This window comes from Bos indicus x Bos taurus, chromosome 20 (assembly GCF_003369695.1).
Source record: "Bos indicus x Bos taurus breed Angus x Brahman F1 hybrid chromosome 20, Bos_hybrid_MaternalHap_v2.0, whole genome shotgun sequence".
NCBI lineage: Eukaryota > Metazoa > Chordata > Mammalia > Artiodactyla > Bovidae > Bos > Bos indicus x Bos taurus.
This window is the reverse complement of record NC_040095.1, coordinates 23228546-23248764: the sequence shown is the minus strand read 5'-3', so window position 1 is coordinate 23248764 and position 20219 is coordinate 23228546. Positions and strand designations below refer to the sequence as shown.

Genomic DNA, 20219 nt, shown 5'->3' with positions numbered 1-20219 from the left:
AGAAATATTGCTTAAAAAGAGATACACATAGTATGCTGTGGGAATGTGATTGATGAATTGATTACAGTTGGAGGACTGAAGGAGGACTTCACAGAAGAGGTGGGTTTTGAATCAGGCTTTTGAAGAGTGAAAAGAATTTTGCTAGGAAAAATAGGAAAGCAAGGAATGTCATGCTGAAGGAATAGCATGTAGGAAATAGAATATATTAGAAGTTCACAGTGTGGAGTATGGGAAGTTGTTTTACGAGTTAAAATGTTGGGTGTTCAGAGTTGTATCAGTCAGTTCAGTTCAGTTCAGTCGCTCAGTCGTGTCCGACTCTTTGCGACCCCATGAATCACAGCACACCAGGCCTCCCTGTCCATTACCAGCTCCCGGAGTTCACTGAGACTCACGTCCATCGAGTCAGTGATGCCATCCAGCCATCTCATCCTCTGTCATCCCCTTCTCCTCCTGCCCCCAATATCTCAGAGTTATATAGTGGGATATTGCCGGGGTCCAGCCCCGGTGGATCCAGGGAATTTGAAGCGGGGACGGCGTTGGCGAGGATCAGGAAACAACTGCTTAATTAAACTTTAATTAAGGATATAAAGAGTAATGGAATAAGGATAGCTCAGTGAGGAAATTCAGTGGAGAAAAGAGGCTGAATAATTCAGCCAGAAGGTAAGAGAAAGAACGACATGGTGAGACCAAGTTTCGGTGAACAAGGCCCGCACTTTATTTTCCAAAGTAGTTTTTATAAGTTATGCATAGAGGATAATGGGGGAAGGGGTATAGTCATGCAGCAAGCCAGGCTTTCTTCCTGCAAACTTATCATATGCAAAAGCTTAGGTGATTTGCATCATCTTCTGGCCCGGAGGCCTGTTAACATTTTAAGACCCTTTCTTCAGAAAACTTATTTTTCTCTAAAGGTGATTGGTCAGGTGCCACCCTCCAAAAGCATTAGATAAAGTTGCATTCCTACAGAGCAAAGGTGTGGTGGGCTATAACAAGAAAAAGAATTAACTCAAGGGTCCCAGGTTACAAACATTAAAGCTACTACTTACACCAATTATATTAATCAATACACTGCCAGGGACACAGCAGGTAAGGGATATGGAAACTTAACAGCAAACATTGGCCCAACAAGTGAAAAACCCTTCACCAATACAATTTCTAATCAATCTTTTAACTACTCAAAGGAATCTGTGTTTAGACAGTTTAGAACATCTCCTGCCTCTCACAGTTGGGAGGCTCTGAACAATCACATGTTGCCGGAAAAAACCTATTCAGGCAGGCTAGAGGACTTCCAAAGGAGTTTGTAGGTTAAACACTGTCACACCCAGGAATTATTAACTGGAGCTGTAAGCTAACTCTTTTTTCAGAGAGGTAGTGGGGGACAGCCCCCCGTAAAGTCAGAGGTGTAGGTGAAAGCACAAAGCAGAAAGTAGGCAGACTCTGGTTTTGGGTGTAAATGCTCGAAAATTTCCAGGGGGACCCCTGAGGTTCGATCCCGCCTTTGCGTATGCCGAGCCTCCTTCCTCATGACCTTTGTCATGGGCAGAGTTCCTCACACTGGCTCCCAGCAGTGATAGAATTCCAGTTGAGCTATTCCAGATCCTGAAAGATGATGCTGTGGAAAGTGCTGCACTCAATATGCAATATGCACTCAATATGCAATATGCCGGCTCCCGGCAGGATATAAAACTAAGAAGGTTGATATAGGGAAATACTATGGAGGAGTGGGAGATGAAATGGTATTCTTAGCATTTTTTTGTTATTATATAGCTCTTTCTTAATTCTAATTTTAAAAAGTAGATTGAGAGTGATTTAAGTACTGGAAAAATGAATCGGGACTTCCCTTGTGGTCCAGTGACTTAAGACTCTATGCTGCCAATACCAGGGGCCCTGGTTTGATCCTTGGTCAGGGAACTAGATCCCATATGCTGCAACTAAGAGTTCTCATGATGCAACTAAGACCTGGTGCAGCCAAATAAATAATAAATATATTTTTTAAAAATGAATAAATAATAATTAAAGGACAAGAGTATAGAATTTTCATTAGCAGTGACTTTCACATAGAGGTATGTGATCTATCTAAATAGCTGGATCTATCAAGGTGAGGTTTCAATATATAGAAAATCAGAGTTGAATAGAGTTCAATTGTAGAGTTGAATTTCCTGGTTAAAGTTCTCTAGTAAAACAGCAACTAGTTGAGAGCTGTATTTCAGCAATAGTATATTTACATTTTTAGTTTGGTATAATGTAAGAATTTTTAAAAAAGAAGTTGCAGGTATATTTTAATTTTATAAGTTCCTGTAATACTCTCTCCTCATCCTTGTAAGTTCCCTTACCACACAGATTCATTTAATTCCTAGTTATTGATGACACACTTGATTTTATACTTTAAAAAGTTTTAATTTTATCTGAACTTTTTCAGATCCTGGTGAGTCTAATAAAAGAGAGAATACGTCCACAGTGGGTGGTTTTGGAGTTGGAAAGAGTTTTGGAAACAGAGGTAATCTGCTTATGATGTCTTTCAATTGAAACTTAAGTGATACCTTATAGTCTTTGAGTTCTGTTTCCTTTTAAGTGTGTGCCTTTCCCAAGAATTTATGGAGATCACAAGGGAGTGCTTTCACTTTCCTAATCATAGTTTAGAGCAACACTTTATGCTGCTTTGGATGTGTTTGCTATTCTGTTTAGTTCTCTTGTTTTCCTTTTTAATAGCCATGCTACTTGCTGCAGCATCTCGTCAAATTGCTTTACCCCACAGGTGAACCCCATGTCTTTTCTCCTGTACTCATGATTTCCTTGCCCTGCTTCTGCAACAAGAGATCTATCTTACACTTCCAGGGGTGAACCTGAGTTTCCATCTGTACTTGAACAAAGAACCAGTGGTGGTGGTTTAGTCGCTAAGTTGTGTCTGACTCTTGCGACCCCGTGGACTGTAGCCTGCCAGGCTCCTCTGTCCATGGGATTCTCCAGGCAAGAATACTGGAATGGGTTGCCATTTCCTTCTCCAAAAGAACCAGTAGAAGTTTTGAATTTGCATTTTGTTTCTAAAAAAATTTAAAAACTATAAAGTAGAACTTACATAGAGTTTAAGATCAAAACCAATAGTACGTAGATGGAAGACTTCTCAAGCATTTTGGAGACTCAGCACTTGACTTTTCTGGGAAAGGTGTATGGAGGGAAAGGGGCAATTGTAGAGGGCAGTAGAATGTAATCCTTTTCTGAACCAACTTCAAAGATTGCAAATATTTAAATGAATAAAATAACCAAAAAATCTGTTTTGTTATATATAATCTTTTTGTAGGGGCTGTCTTTATTTTGAAATTATATATCTGCTTAAGGAAAAAGTGTTATCCATTCATATATAGAGGCCATATGGCCTCTATATATGGATACTTACTTTTTTATATGCTAATTATATATTAAATGTCTCTGAAGTTTAATGCTGGAACATGAGATTTTGTTGAGCCTGAGATGTTAAATGACTTAATATGTAGACACCTTGCATATAAATTTAATGTCTGTCAAAGAGTAATTGATTGGTCTCTGTACTATTGAAGCTGTAATTTAATATATTTTATTTAAATTAGATCATGATTGATAGACATTGCATATTGACATTTAAGTTACATTATCTGAGTAACTTGTAGTTACCTAGGTACCCTGAGTATCACTTCAGTAAAGATCATTTTATTAAGACTAATATTTTTAAAAATGTATGAAATATTACTGATGGATGCTTTTAAAGTGAACTTTAGAGCTACATCTATATGTTCCAGAGATGCATAGATCTAGACACAAGGTTTTATTCAATGAGAAATTTGAAAGCAGACTTTGGTGAAAGATTGTTTTTAAAATTTTATTAACAGAAGTTGGCAGAATCTCCTTGATACTGAGAAGGGAAAATGATATGATATTGGATTGTAATTTAGTTGTCCTCCAGCAGATGAGAGTATAATTCATAAAATTCATAAAAATTTGATATTTTGAATAGAAAGTACATAGTGGTTATAGTGAGATAGGCACACGCATACCCATGTTTCACTCATGTACATATGGAGGAATATGTAACATTTTAGGTTATATAAGATTGGCTGGTATTTTAATCTTAAACTGACACAAGGCAGAAGTTGGCATACAATGCATATGCACTCATCACTATTTATATATATAGTTGTATGTGATTTATACAGTTTTAAAGGGACATCATAACTGTCAGTCCCTGTAAGGTGTGTGTTTCTCTGTTTCTCTTTCTTCTGCAGAAGAAATTGGTTTTTGGTCATTTGATTTAGGTAATTGTTTTCAGAAATTTGGGAGTTTAATTTTATGTTTTGTGTAGGTTTTTCAAATAACAAGTTTGAAGAAGGTGATAGCTCTGGTTTCTGGAGAGGTAAGTTCACTGTTTTTTGTAGTGACTTAAGAATTTAGTGTCTAGAATACATGTTAAGGGGAAAATATAATTAAGTATCTTAATCTGTTCCAGCTCTGATTTATTTAAACACAGTTTTATAAAGCAACTATCAGTCAGTTCAGTCGCTCAGTCGTGTCTGGCTCTTTGTGACCCCATGCACTGCAGCATGCTGGGCTTCCCTGTCCATCACCAACTCCCAGAGCTTGCTAAAACTCATTTCCATCCAGTCAGTGATGCCATCCAACCATCTCATCCTCTGTCGTCCCCTTCTCCTCCTGCCTTCAATCTTTCTCAGCATCAGGGTCTTTTCTACTGAGTCAGTTCTTTGCATCAGGTGGCCAAAGTATTGGAGCTTCAGCATCAGTCCTTCCAATGAACATTCAGAACTGACTTCCTTTAGGATTGACTAGTTTGGTCTCCTTGCAGTCCAAGGGACTCTCAAGAGTCTTCTCCAATACCACAGTTCAAAAGCATCAATTCTTTGGTGCACTCAGCTTTATTTATGGTCCAACTCATATTCATACATGACTAATGGAGAAACCGTAGCTTTGACTAGATGGACCTTTGTCAGCAAGGTAATGTCTCTGCTTTTTAATATGCTGTCTAGCTTGGTCATAGCTTTTCTTCCAAGGAGTAAGTGTCTTTTAATTTCATGGCTGAAGTCACCATCTGCAGTGATTTTAGAGCCCAAGAAAATAAAGTTTGTCACTGTTTCCATTGTTTCCCCATCTATTTGCCATGAAGTGATGGGACCAGATACCGTGATCTTCATTTTTTGAAAGTTGAGTTTTAGGCCAGCTTTTTCACTCTCTTTCACTTTCAATAATAGGCTCTTTAGTTCCTCTCGGCTTTCTGCCATAAGGGTGGCTTCATCTGCATATGCAAGGTTATTGATTTTTCTCCCAGCTGTCTTGATTCCAGCTTGTGCTTCATCCATGAATTCTTCCGGCCAGAATACTGGAGTGGGTAGCCATTCCCTTCTCCATAGGATCTTTCCAACCTAGGTCTCCCTTATTGCAGGCGGATTCTTTACCAGCTGAACCACCACGGAAGCCCCAAAGCAGTATCAGTTCAGTTCAGTTGCTCAATTGTGTCCGACTCTTTGTGACCAAAGCAGTATAGGCAGAGCCTTAACCAAGAATTCAGCCTTCCTAATCTGGGCTGTTGTCATCTATCTTAACTAATTTATGAAGTACAACTTTTGAATGCTGTGTTACCTTAAGAAAAAGAGGATAGTAGAACAAGTCAGGAAACAAAATTTCACTTTATATATAAATACAATTTGGGGCATGTAGGTACTTATTCAGACTCAAATAAGTATTTACAGTGGAAAAGGATTCCTGAGACTGGATCACTGCTAAAATCAAAGACATTTATGTGGTTTGAAGGTACTGACACTCTGGTTTGGAGGAATACAGAAAATGGTGAGAATAGAGTATTGTTAGCAGAAGATAGACTACAATAATTAATAATACTTTCCCAAGAGAACCTGATTGAGATTTGAGTGAGGCCCTGGATCCTGTATTTAAAAGCCTCCCTGCTGACTCTGATGCCTCTTTCATTTGGTAACCACTGATCTATGGAGTCTTTATAACTTCTCTGCACACAGATGTATAGTGTATTTTGTGGTTATTTTTCCCGTATCTTGTGTCCCTTAGCTGGTCCAGTATAGTAATAAGGAGCTCAGATTTTGGAATCAGACACCCGGGATTTGAGACCCAGATCCTTCTCTTCCTGTCAGTTGTATTATTTTTAAAAAGCATGTTTAACTTTGTATTTCTTTTTTTCTGTTTATAAATTGAGGATAATACCCACCTCATAAGGTTTTTGTGAGGATTTAAAAAGTTAAAATAGAATTCATTTAGAAGAGTGTCAGATGGATACTGTTTTATGTGTTATTATTACATTATTTTTCTATAATTAGTAGATTATAACTGATCTTGGGATCATTATCTCATTTTTGTTTGTGCTTAACTTTATTTTTAACTCTACAGAGATTATTTTTTAATAACTTTTTATTTTGAAATCATTTGACTCAAGAAGTTTCAAAAATAGTACAGAAGATTTCCTTCAGCTTGCCTCTAATGTAATTGTACTCCTCACCCAGTTTCTCCTAATGTCATTAGCCTATTTTAATTCCCAGTGTGGTCAAAATAACTGTAAGTTTGTTTGAGGAGAACAGTTGGCCAAAGGTTATGTGAGGTGGGTTTTCTTTCATATATGACAATAAATGTTAGCTACCATCATCATTATTCCAGATGATGATGAATTATTATATCATCAAATAATAATTCCATTATTCCAGATTATTCTAAGAATCTTTCCAGAATTCTTTCTTTCCTCTTCAACCCCCTTGTATGAAATCTTTGCTTCTGAGAAGGTTGTCTTGATGTTAAATGACTCTTTAGGAATATTGTCAATTGTTGATGTCAGCTCAAATAGGAGCCTGCAGCAAGAGCTGTGGGTCATTGTTTATTATAAATCAATATTAATTGAGTAGATTAGTACTTTTGTACATAAACAACTGATAGCTTTTAATCTGTCGAGCCACATATGTCATCACTGGGACCTAGTTCTCTGGCACTAAATGTTAGTGATATGTACAAAGATTCCTTGAAACCATCTTGGTATTTTCTAAATATGGGTTTACTGGAATCTTCTAGAAAGCTTAAAGTTATTACTGAAAGTTATATCAATAAGGTATAATTTTTTAATTTAGAAAAATTGTTCATTCCTGGATATCACTCTGCACATTCAAAATGAATCTCTCTAGGGTGGGTTCTGATAATTTATTTTTAACCAACTTTCCTGATAATTTTTAGTCATCCTTCAGTGTAGTGATCCTCATACTACTATGTATAAACTCTGGTAATGTTACTTAATAATGTCACTAAGGACAGAAAGCCGGGATGTCCCCAAATGCTTCCATTAGGATGGATAGGGAAAAGTTTGCATATATTAAAAAAACACTATAATGCCTCAGGTTTAAGAAAGACAATTTACAGATTAATGATGACATTATAAATACAATAGTTATGCATTTCTGAGATCCGTTTGACTACTCAACTGTTCAGATATTTCTGAAACTGTTTCGTGACATTTATGAAATTCTTATTTTTTGGCTGTGCTCAGAACTTGACAGATAACATGCTTAACATTTAGTATTTAGGTATATTAGGTGATTTTTAAAAAGAATTGACTGAATAATGTGTTTGTATTTTGTTGTTATGGTGATTTTAAAATTTTGTTCATATGTTAGCTTATGAATATATTTTTTCTCAGTAATTTCTCTTGTGATAGTACTATTTAGATACTACAGTAATATAAATACTGCAATAATTATTTAGATGCTATTCACATGTTAAATTTTTATTCAAGAATCTAGTATTGACTGTGAAGATAATCAAACACGGAACAGAGGGTTTTCCAAGAGAGGCGGTAAGGACCATGTTTTGGAACAACTTGTACTTAAGACAGAAATTAAACTGAAAAACTGATTTTGGAAGAGCTGAAAGAAAAATTCTGGTGGTGAAAACCTTTCAAGAAAAATACTTTGGCATATCCTTTATGCTGTTAATATTTGAGTTAATATTCAGTAGGTGTCTCTCCTTCTGCTTTCTGATGTCACTCAATTTGTCTTTTCCTAAGACCTCCAGAGTGTTCTATGAACGACAAAAGGTGGGACTGTGTGAATCTTGGTCATTCACAGTATAGATAAACTGGGATGTCTTTGTCTCTGAGTAGGAACATTGGAGATATGGGGGAAGGGAGAAGTTGTAGATTAATTACCATACTTGCTAATCCTGCCTCTGCTTGAGGTGAGATGGTATAAAAATTATAGTGCTCAGTTCTGGATTATCTATAGGCAGACATGTTAAAATAGCAACAATATCCACGAAAAACCACAGTGAACTTATAAAATTGCTACAAGTGTGCAAATATATTTATGATAGAACTTTAGTGTTTGGAGCTGCACTAGATACATCATAGTTTTTGCTGCAACTTGGAGATATTGTTTTCCCTTGCCTATTAGATGATTGGCTCATTGAATAGATCATTGAATAGCAGGCCTTCCTAGTGAAGCTGAGACTTGCTGTGGATTTCACTATAGCCTTGGATGAGTTGTGAGGGGCGGTGGGTAGGAATTTGGTGGTGAATCAGTTCAGTCGCTCAGTTGTGTCTGACTCTTTGCGACCCCATGAATTGCAGCATGCCAGGCCTCCCTGTCCATCACCGACTCCTGGAGTTCATTCAAACTCACGTCCATCGAGTCGGTGATGCCATCCAACCATCTCATCCTCTGTTGTCCCCTTCTCCTCCTGCCCCCAATCCCTCCCAGCATCACAGTCTTTTCCAATGAGTCAGCTCTTCGCATGAGGTGGCCAAAGTACTGGAGTTTCAGCTTTAGCATCATTCCTTCCAAAGAACACCCAGGACTGACCTCCTTTAGAATGGACTAGTTGGATCTCCTTGCAGTCCAAGGGACTCTCAAGAGTCTTTTCCAACACCACAGTTCAAAAGCATCAATTCTTCGGCGCTCAGCTTTCTTCACAGTCCAACTCTCACATCCATATATGACCACTGGAAAAACCATAGCCTTGACTATATGGACCTTTGTTGGCAAAGTAATGTCTCTGCTTTTCAGTATGCTATCTAGGTTGGTCATAACTTTCCTTCCAAGGAGTAAGCGTCTTTTAATTTCACAGCTGCAGTCACCATCTGCAGTGATTTTGGAGCCCAGAAAAATAAAGTCTGCCACTGTTTCCACTGTTTCCCCATCTATTTCCCATGAAGTGATGGGACCAGATGCCATGATCTTTGTTTTCTGAATGTTGAGCTTTAAGCCAACTTTTTCACTCTCCTCTTTCACTTTCATCAAGAGGCTTTTTAGTTCCTCTTCACTTTCTGCATAAGCTGAGTCTTTAATGGCAATTGTAGGGGGCCCTGCAATGATGGGGCGGACATTTAGTTAAGAAATAGATTCGTCTTTTAACATTGCTCTCCTTCCCCAACAAGGAGTTTTGACACTAATGTTCCTAAAACATAGCTCTTTTGGTTTTCTGCAGAACAGTGGCTATCTTTCTTACTATTCAGTTTTCTTTAAATCATTTTAATTCATATTTAAGTGCAGCAATGAAAAGCCAGTTGCAGCTCTTTGTGCTTGATCCTGGCTTATTGACTAGTGTAGGTTGTCTAGTAGGGTGTCCCTGATTGCTATTTTCTTTAGATGTATACATTTGAAGGTAGAAAACTTGTGTGTGACACGGTGGTCACTCAGTAAATACAGATGTGTGTGTAAATAGAACCGTATCTAAGTTTATGTTGAAGTATGATGTCATACAGGAACAGGTTGGTGCATATGTCATAAATGTATACAGCTCAGTGACTTTTCAGTAACTGAAAACACCTGGGTTCTGTGTTTTCCCAAGCACGCAGATCAGGAGTAGAAACTACTAGATCCTCAAAAACCCCTTTCATGCTCATTTTTAGTCATTAGCACTGCCCTTCCAGTTAATCTCTATTCGGACTTCTAGTAGCATAAATTAAAAAAAATTTTGTATTTAATATAAATGGAATCACATAGTATATAATATTTTTGTGGTTAGCTTCTTAATTGTGAGATTGTCTTATTGTTGGTTGCAGTTGAAGATCATTATTGCTATATAGTGTTCTTTTGTTCTCCTGTTCTGCTAATGATGTGTACTTGGATTTTGTACAGTTTTGGACTGTTCTGAAACTACTGCTCTGAACATTCAAGTACATTTCTTTTGGTGACACTTGTTAGTGTTTGTCTTTTTGACTATAGTCATTCTAATGGATATAAAGTGGTATCTCATTATGATTTTTTATAATTGACATATAGTTGATGTATAATATTTTGTAAATTACAGGTATCAAAACATAGTGATTCATACTCCACTTATAGTTATTATGAAATGTTGGCTGTATCCTCTGTATTGCACAACATATCCTTGTATCATTGTGATTTTGATTTGCATTTCCTGATGACTGTGATGTTGAGCAGCTCTCCATGTGTATATTGGTCATTTGTATATACAGATCTTCCAGATAGAAAATCAGTAAGGCAACAGAGATCCTGAATGACGTATTAGAACAGTTAGACTTAACTGATATTTTTAGGACATTCAGTTCAGTTCAGTTGAGTCACTCAGGCTCTCTGCGACCCTGCGGACTGCAGCACACCAGGCTTCCCTGTCCATCACCAACACCCATAGCTTGTTCAAACTCATGTCCATTGAATTGGTGATGCCATCCAACCATCTCATCTTCTGTCGTCCCCTTCTCCTCCCACCTTCAATCTTCCCCAGCATCAGGGTCTTTTCCAACAAATCAGTTCTTCACATCAGGTGGCCAAAGTATTGGAGTTTCAGCTTCAGCATCAGTCCTTCCAATGAATAGTCAGGAGTTATTTGCTTTAGGATTGACTGGTTTGATCTCCTTGCAGTCCAAGGGACTCTAAAGAGCCTTCTCTAACACCACAGTGTTTATAGGTGTCACTTTTTCTTTTTAGTCATTTTTAGGTTTTGTTCGCAAAGCAAATAGTGGATTTTTTAAAAAAAAATAATACCTTTTATCTATTTACTGGTAAAGTTGAGCATTTATAGGTCAAATACAGCATTTCTCTTTAGTAACTATCTGTTGATGGCTTAAAATATTAAAGTCATTGAATTATGCAAGGCTTAAATTAACTTGGCCACCGTGTCCCCAAGATTTCTTTGTTGGTTTTTGTGTCGTTTGTGTGTTTATGTTTTAATATTATAGGTTATCAAGACGGAAATGATTCAGAAGCTTTAGGATCGTCCAGAAGAGGTGGAAGAGGTAGTTTCCGAGGTTGCCGTGGAGGATTTGGTCGAGGAAGTCCAAGTTAGTAGTGGATTGCAAATAGTGTCCTTCATTTATTAAAGAAATGATTAAAAATAATACCTATCACATATAAGATTGTTATGACTATATGGAGATGGTTTAGTATAGTGGCTGGTACATAATCACTTACGCTATGTAAAATATTATTTTGTAAACACATGTAATTCCTTAGAGATTAAATGAGAATATGTGAATCTTTCTAACAGTTTGTGTGATGCAGTTCTTTAATATTACATGCTGTGAAGCATTTCAGAGCTTTGATAAAGATGGCTGACCTTACAAATAAGTGGCATTCTGATGACTCAGCCTCCCATTATACCTTCTTATACCAGTGTGATTTCTACCTAAATTTTTCCAGTCATCTTTCCTTGGTGCTAAGATATTGTCTCCTGAGGTCACTTTTGGAATGCATATCTCTCTTAACAGAGGAGAACAGAATAGTGAAACTAAAAACATAAATGATTTAATAATTTAATAGATGTGTAGCAGATTAGTGAATTGTCACTTTTTTAAAAGTGAAGAGATCCAGAGGGTTGCTGTTTAAGACTGATAAAGTTTGATTTGAGTGCAGTGGGTACCAAGGGATGCTATTCTGGAGAATAAGCAGTAAGATTATGTAATGTGAAATTTTGAGGGACAGTAACAGTGCTGTTTTTCAAAGGTAATTTAATTTGCCTATATCATATTTTGGTGTAGTATTTAGCTCTGACTACTTTTATAAGATAATTTTAATAAAATTTTGAGAAAGTAATTTGTAATAGAAGGAAATAATTTATGGAAAAATCCTTCTGTGTGATACTTCAAAAATACTATGATTCCTGTTAAATTTAAATTATTTTATCTTGCATCTTTTTAATTTCTGGTACCATAAATTGATTTTTTTCTGTTTACTCCATGATTTAAAAGTTTTAAAAGGTAACATAATCTAAATTTTTATCTGGAAATCTAGATAGTGATTATGAACAAGATGAGGGGACCCAGCGCTCTGGTGGCATTTTTGGTTCTAGAAGATCAGCATTAAGTGGTGCAGGTGAGAAATAGAATTTATTACTGAATGTGAATCATTTACATTTGCTTCTAGCTCTAGGATTATTGAACCTAATATATATTTTTAAGTATATTAGATTGGCTCATGATTATCTCTGCTTTTTAGATTTGTAGGGAAAAAGAACGTGGACAGTTTTCCCTCCCTCATAAAATTTGTGCTCTGTGAATTATTCCTTCTTTCTTATCTACCAGTTAATTTGAAATATAAATTATACTTTTGATTAGAAGAAGGAAAATGAAGTTTCCTTTGGTTTCAAAGAAAGGATTCTGAGGGGATTTGAGGAGAAAGTGAAAAAAAAAAAAAGCATTCTGTTAATGAAAATGTTTAAAAGTAGTTAAATGAACTGTAGTATTAAAAAGAAATGAGCTATCAAGCCTGAAAAGACATGGAGGAGCCTTAAATGTGTACTGTGTGCATGCTAAGTCACTTCAGTTGTGTCAGATTCTTTGCAACCCCATGGACTGTAGCTCACCAGGCTCCTCTGTCCATGGGATTCTCTAGGCAGGAATACTATAGTCGGTTGTCATGCCCTCCTCCAGGGGATCTTGCCAACCCAGGGATTGAACCTGCGTCTCCTGTGACTCCTGCATTGCAGGCAGATTCTTTACTGCTGAGCCACTGGGGAAACTCTAAATATGTGCTACTGTGTGAAAGAAGCCAATCTGAAAAGACCATATACTATATGATTCCAGCTCTGTATGACATTCTGGAAAAGGCAAAACTGTAAGAAGAGGGGTGAAAAAAAATGAGTGGTTGCTAGGGGTTCAGGGAAGGGATGAACAGACAGAGCATTGAGAATTTCTAGGGTAGTGAAGTTACTTTGTATGATATTGTAATGATGGAGACATGCCATGATATACTTTTGCAAACATAAAAAACACTGTGCAGTACCATGAATGAGCTGTAATGTAAACCGTGGACTTTGGGTGATTATGTTGTGCCAGTATAGGTTTATCAGCTGTAACAAAATACCTCTCTTGTGGGGAATGTTGATTATGGGGAGGGGGGGAATATGCAGGTGTTAGGGCTGGAAATATCTGGGAAGTCTCTGTATTTTCCCTTTAATGTTTCTGTGAACCTGAAATTGCCCTAAAAAATGAAGTGTTTAAACAAAATGTTCAAATGAGAAAAAGATTTTAGTTAAATATAGAATTAGGAGATGGGTGGATTAAGGGTCTAGGAATCCTGAGAAATTACTCAGATTTCTCAGAAATAGCTATATGTTTTATGTGCTTGAAGAGGAGCTGTGTTTTCTCTGAATATTCTGTGAAACAATGCCTTACAGGTAATGGTGACACTTTCCAAAGCAGAAGTGGTGGTGGAAGTGGACGAGGTGAGTTCTTATTTGGTTTACCTGTAAGTGGTTAAAATGACTGTAGTCCAAGTTTAATTTTTGAAGTTAAAGGTAACTGTTGCTGCTTTTATACACACTTCGAGGAGTATACATTTGCACAGCTAGTTTGGAGAAGTTGTTCTTTTGTTGTTTAGTTGCTATGTTGTGTCTGACTCTTGCAACCCTGTGGACTATAGCCCACCATGCTCGTCTGTCCATGGGATTTTCCAAGCAAGAATACTGGAGTGGGTTGCCATTTCTTTCTCCAGGGGAAGCCAGTTGTTTACTACTACTCTTTAATCCAGCAATTCCATTATATACTGTAGGTATATATGCTTAATAAATATAAAAGGATGTTCACTGAAGCTTCATTTATAATAAGTGAAAACTGAAAATCACCTAAAATTCATCAATAAATAACTGTTTAATAAATAGTATAACCATAAAATAGGAGTTACCATGCAAATGTTAAAGACGGAGATGTAATCTGTGTTTACAGATTCTTATATTAAAATAATCTTCCTTATTATGAGATAATTAGCTTGGTATAGGGGGTAAAAAAAGTTCAGTATAGATAATTTTATACTATTAAAAAAATCTCAGAGTTAAAAATGCTTAAATTTCATATAAAAGTTAAAATATTTTCCAGACTAGTAAAACAATAAAGCTTGTTTAATATCTCTGAAAAATTCTGAGATCATTATTAGTCTGAGAGCATTCATAGTGGCAACTCCCTTGAACCACTTTTCCCTGCTTCACTCCTTCAAATTCTTGGTTTCTTCGGTGCAGAAAAAGATTATTAATGGCTAAACCATATTTTATACAAATTATTAGATCTTGTTTGAAAAGGGGTTTGAAGACCTATGGACATACAGGATAAGAAAATTAGAGAGTACACATATAAAAATGCTATATGTTAGCCTTTCAAATCTAATGCAGTCCTTATTCTTTTTGTGATAGTATCTGAAAATGGCACAATCAATGACTCCTTGTCTAGAAACCAGAAGGGTAGCATGTGGAAAAGAGTTAACATGATAGGCCTGACTGCTCTTCTTGCAAAGTCCTTCTTACGAGACCCTTCCCTGACTTCTGGGAACTTGGATTTTGGGAGGGGTCTCAACACCCTTAACCCCACAGAGTGGTCCACTGTGCCTAAATGGTTTGTAAAACAATGTGGTTTATAATGAATACCCACTTTTCTTCTGGGAGTTGGGACATTTGGTACATGCCAGGCAGAAGGTGCCTGCCTGCTTTATCAGCCCCTCATAAGAACCCTGGATATTGAATCTCTAATTGATTACTCTGGTAAACATTTTCAGCATGTTGTCACAAGTTGTCCTGTATGACACCAGTGGGAGTGACTCTTGAAATCTTGTACCTTGTCTTCTCTGGCCTTTTCCCCATACCCTTTTTTTCCTTTGCTTATTTTGCTCCATATCTTTTCTATGTAATAAGTCACAGCCGTAGTTATGACTGTATTCTAAGTCCTAGCAAATCATAGAGCCTATAGGTTATAGTGGGGACATCTCAACAGAGATGGTCTTTTAGTTCCTGTTAGAAAATATATTCCTTTGTTGAGGAATATAGGAATAGGAAAGAGACATAACAGCTTAAAAAAGAAGATACTAATATGTTATAACATTGTAACCTGCATAAAGTCAGCATTTTGAATGCTAAGGGAACTTAAAATATTCAGGATTCTATTTATCTTAATTGTCTCAAATATTATTTGTTTGAAGGGACCATCCATGTTTAGAACTTTTTCTTTTTGAAGACAAGCAACAAAAATAAAGATATACATAGTCTTGTATATTGACTGACTGTCACTGTATTTCTTTTAATAGGTGGTTACAAAGGTTTAAATGAAGAAGTAATTACAGGCTCTGGAAAGAGTGAGTTTTACTTTAGATAAGGTATTTAATTTTTATAGTGAGTATTGTTTTACCCCTCAATTTTAAAAAACATTTGTCTTTTTTTGGTTTGATTCTTTTTAAGATTCTTGGAAGTCAGAAGCTGAAGGAGGAGAAAGTGGTGACACTCAAGGTATATTAATTTTTGTGTGATCCACATAAATGTATATTACATTTTAATACAAATGCAGACTATTTAAAGAGATAACTTTAAAAAGTTTGAAGTAAAAACTTTAATGGTAAACATTGGGAATTTTTTTTGTAATTTTATTTATTTACTTTTGGCTGTGCTGGGTCTTCGTTGCTACACAGGCTTTTCTGTAGTTGCGGAGAGTGAGGGCTCCTCTCTAGTTGCGGTCTTCTCATTGTGGTGGCTTTTCTTGTTGCAGAGCATGGGCTCTAAGGTGCACGGGCTTCAGTAGTTGTGATACATAGGCTCAGTAGTTACAGCTCCTGGGCTCTAGAGCACAGGTTGCACATGGGCTTAGTTGCTCTATGGCATGTGAGATTTTCCTGGGGCAGGGACTGAACTTGTGTTTCCTGCATTTGGCAGGTGAATTCTTTACCAGTGAGCCACCAGGGAAGCCCAGGAATTTGCATGTTGTTTTAAATTTGAGTCTGTTGGTTTTTGTCTGTTTTCTCTTTAATTTTTATTCTAGTCCTTATAATGTAAATTTTATTTTAAATTCTAAGGACCAAAAGTGACCTACATACCACCTCCTCCACCTGAAGATGAGGACTCCATCTTTGCACATTATCAAACAGGCATAAACTTTGACAAATACGATACTATTCTTGTAGAAGTATCTGGACATGATCCACCACCAGCAATTCTGGTCAGTGCAATAATTGTTTCTGTAATGCCTGTGAGGCAAACTTTGTTTTTTAAAAATTTGGTACATTTCTTTAAGTTGATATTAAAAAATACAAAATTTCATCTTTAGTATTCAATATCTTAGGTTGGAAATTTAGAATCATATCTAACATCTGTATTAGAATTAATTGCTGTGTTGAAAGGGAGGGTACTATATTTCCTCCCCACCTCCTCAAACTAGGATGGAAACTTGATTTAAATTTATTAAAAAGGATACTTTTCCTGAAAATTCAATATTTCTGCTTTCTATGTATGTGAGAAAGTGCATCTTAGGGGAGTGATTTTCTAAGGAGTGAGGAGCCCAGAATCCCCTGTTGGTAATGAACCATTTTTATTGATCAGAGTTATTTGTATCTCACAGGTTTTAAGGGGGCTGAACAAGTTTTTAGAGCCATTGTCTATATGGAATATTCCTTAATTCTATCAAGTAATCGCATAAAGGTTCTAGATATTACTTTTGAATATGTATTATATAAAGTAGAATTAACAACTTGAAACTAATTCAAATGGAATATGTTTATGAAATGACTAGTGTATGATACATGGAATTTAACCACTGCCCCCTGATTTTTTTTAGGCTTTTGAAGAAGCTAATCTTTGTCAGACACTGAATAACAACATTGCTAAAGCTGGTTATACTAAGCTTACTCCTGTGCAAAAATACAGTATTCCTATTATACAAGGAGGACGAGATTTGATGGCTTGTGCTCAGACGGGCTCTGGAAAGACTGTAAGTCACTTCCCTACTTATATTTTGCCCAGTATTCAAACTGTCACTTTTTGAACTTTGGTTCTTCCCAAGTAGATGATTTTAGTGAACTGTCATAAATACTCATGTTTTTGCGTCTGGTTTCTGGTTTTATCGAAGTTTGTGTACTTTTGAAGAAAGAATTTTTAACTATTTCTAGAGTAGTGTTTTGCAGTTCATAGATGTTTAATCTCTAAATGTATTCAGCTCCTTCTGTGGGACTTAATATTAAAAACAAAACAACTGAGAGTCAAAGCACCGAAGGTTATAAGACCTTTGATTATAAGAGCAAGGGAAAAAAATAATTTATGTAATGTAAAGTTTTCCCCATCACTTCATGGCAAATAGATGGGAAACAAAAAGTGGAAACAGTGACAGATTTTATTTTCTTGGGCTCCAAAATCACTGTGGATGGTGACTGTAGCCACAAAATTAAAAGATACTTCCTCCTTGGAAGAAAAGCTATGACAAACCTAGACAGCGTAATAAAAAGCAGAAGTTTACCACTTTGCTTACAAAGGTCCTTATAGTCAAAGCTAAGGTTTTTCCAATAGTCATGTATGGATGTGAGAGCCTTAAAGAAGGCTGAAAGCCAAAGAATTGATGCTTTCAAACTGTGGTGCTGGAGGAAGCTCTTGAGAGTGCCTTGGACAGCACGGAGATCAAAGCAATCAATCCTAGAAGAAATTCGCCCTGAATATTCACTTGAAGGACTGATGCTGAAGCTCCAGTACTTTGGCTGCCTGATGCAAAGAGCCACCTCATTGGAAAAGACCCTGATGCTGGGAAAGATTAAGGCAGGAGGAGAAGGGGGCGACAGAGGATGAGATGGTTGGATGGCATCACCAACTCAATGGACATGAGTTTGAGCAAACTCCGGGAGATAGTAAAGCAGCCTGACGTACTGTAGTTCATGGGGTCAAAAAGAGTTGGACACAACTTAGTGATTAACAACAACAGTGTGATAGCTATACAGTTTTGGAGTCGAGAATGAGAAATAGCTGTATGTATTGTTGTTGTCTGTGTACAGTACCTGGTCCTTAGTATGAAGTGACCTCTGGTTACGCTAAAAGAACTCTGATGGGACCAAGTTGGTCGTAGGAATAAACTGTGAGATTTGTGAATTAAATAGGGCTCCATGAGATGAACATTAAAGATTGTCATTTCCAGGATCATAGTCTTACCTCATACTATATTAGTCTTAAAAATCCTCCATAGTAGAGGTGAAAGGAAAATAAGTGAAAATAAGCTGTACAATATAGCAGCTAATGTGTGACTTAAATGTGGTTTTGGAGGTAGATTTTAGTGTCTTATTTAATAAGAAAACCGTAGCACAAAGTTTCTCTTGCCATATGTAACTTTTACAAGGGTGATACGTCTAGTAATCCAAATGAATGCTTTCCCAATTTTTGTTCTGCTTTGTGGACCACTTTTGTCATGCATTCTGATTTTATTTCTACCTCAAAAGGAATCATTTAGAATAAATGCTACATTCCTCATTAACCTCTCAAAATAAGTTAATGTTTGTTTATTTAGAATCTTCGGTTGTGTTTTTTTTTTTAAAGCACAAAAGATAGTTTCATAAGATAGATTAACTTTATCAAACATTTTATATTGTATAATATGAACATGATGACCAAAATGTTAGAAACTCATTGAAATAAAAATTATTTCCCTTTGTCATTTTAAATTTATCAAAAAGATGAAAGAAGAAGCTAAAGGATATAAAGACATGAGGAATAGGTTGCCATAGGGAAAAGGATGATGCCCTATAAATTTGTAAGTTATGCAATTTAACTTCTAGGCAGCTTTTCTCTTGCCAATTTTGGCTCATATGATGCGTGATGGAATAACTGCCAGTCGTTTTAAAGAACTGCAGGAACCAGAGTGTATTATTGTAGCACCAACTCGAGAGTTGATCAATCAGATCTATTTGGAAGCCAGAAAATTTTCTTTTGGGTAAGTACATCTGGAATGCCACTCACAAACAAGTTTTTCTTTAGAGAATTATTGTATTTATTTTGGGAAGAACTCAGTACATGAAGAAGAATGCAGTCCTATAATTTAATTTGGTGTTACTTGACTGAAGTTGACTTTTTCATAATCTTATTTATAGAATCTATTTTTAAAAATGCTTATTAAAAATTAGATGATGATAGAAGTAGAATGATAAGACAGTGGACATATTCATGTGTTTTCTGGTAGTTTTTAAGTATATGTTTAAAAATGAGTTTATGGTGTTCCTAATAATTTTCTATTCCTAATAATTTTCCATGTGTTAATGTTTCTTTAACACATAACTTAGTAAAATGGATAACTGCTTATTTAACAATCAGACCTAATTTTTAATGACTGTAAGATTGTCCATGTGTTTGTATTTTATTTCTCTATTTGGGAGATTTAAGTTGTTTCTAATTTGGGGCTACTATAAATAAAAGCAGTTCTTGCTTTAATGAACAGCTTGCTTATAAACTTTTTCTACTTTTATGTTTTAAGTATTTTATTAGAGTAGATTTAATAGATTTAATGTTAAAGAATATGAAGTTATTTTAAAGCTTGCATTCTACCAGCAGTATTTGAAAATGCTAACTTCACTATACACTTTGCCACTATTTGGTATTATATTAGTTATCTGTTGCTGCTTACCTTAAAACCTAGTTGCTCAAAACAATACATATTATTATCGTACAGTTTCTGAAGGTTAGAAATTGAGGAACAGTTTAGCTGGGTGTTTCTGGCTTGGCATCTCATGAGGTTGCAGACAAGATGTCATTTAGAATTACAGTCATCTGGCTTTATTGGATCTGTCTGTAAGAATGGTCATCTCTAAGAAATGACAGCTGGCTTCACTTAGATTGAAGAGTCAGTGAGAAAGAGCAAGGAGGAGGTTTCTGTGACTTTTTAAGATAGTTGCAGTCACTTTTGCTGTATTCTGTTCATTACTAAGCAGGTCACTAAGTCTAGCTCATACTCAGGACTGTATGATTTGCGAGAACTAGCTCAAAATGAAAATACAAGG

At 36.2% G+C, this 20219-nt stretch overlaps 1 protein-coding gene across 1 annotated transcript in view; it reads left to right on the top strand.

Annotated features, from left to right (window-relative positions):
* Nucleotides 1-20219, top strand: part of DDX4 (DEAD-box helicase 4) — a 65233-nt gene that overhangs the window by 26040 nt on the left and 18974 nt on the right. The window contains exons 4-14 of the mRNA XM_027520217.1: nucleotides 2417-2494; nucleotides 4331-4381; nucleotides 7781-7840; nucleotides 11186-11287; nucleotides 12237-12317; nucleotides 13621-13668; nucleotides 15513-15560; nucleotides 15664-15711; nucleotides 16272-16414; nucleotides 17030-17182; nucleotides 19005-19159. Of these exons, the coding sequence (XP_027376018.1) occupies nucleotides 2417-2494; nucleotides 4331-4381; nucleotides 7781-7840; nucleotides 11186-11287; nucleotides 12237-12317; nucleotides 13621-13668; nucleotides 15513-15560; nucleotides 15664-15711; nucleotides 16272-16414; nucleotides 17030-17182; nucleotides 19005-19159 (967 nt within the window). The remainder of the gene's footprint in view (nucleotides 1-2416; nucleotides 2495-4330; nucleotides 4382-7780; nucleotides 7841-11185; nucleotides 11288-12236; nucleotides 12318-13620; nucleotides 13669-15512; nucleotides 15561-15663; nucleotides 15712-16271; nucleotides 16415-17029; nucleotides 17183-19004; nucleotides 19160-20219) is intronic.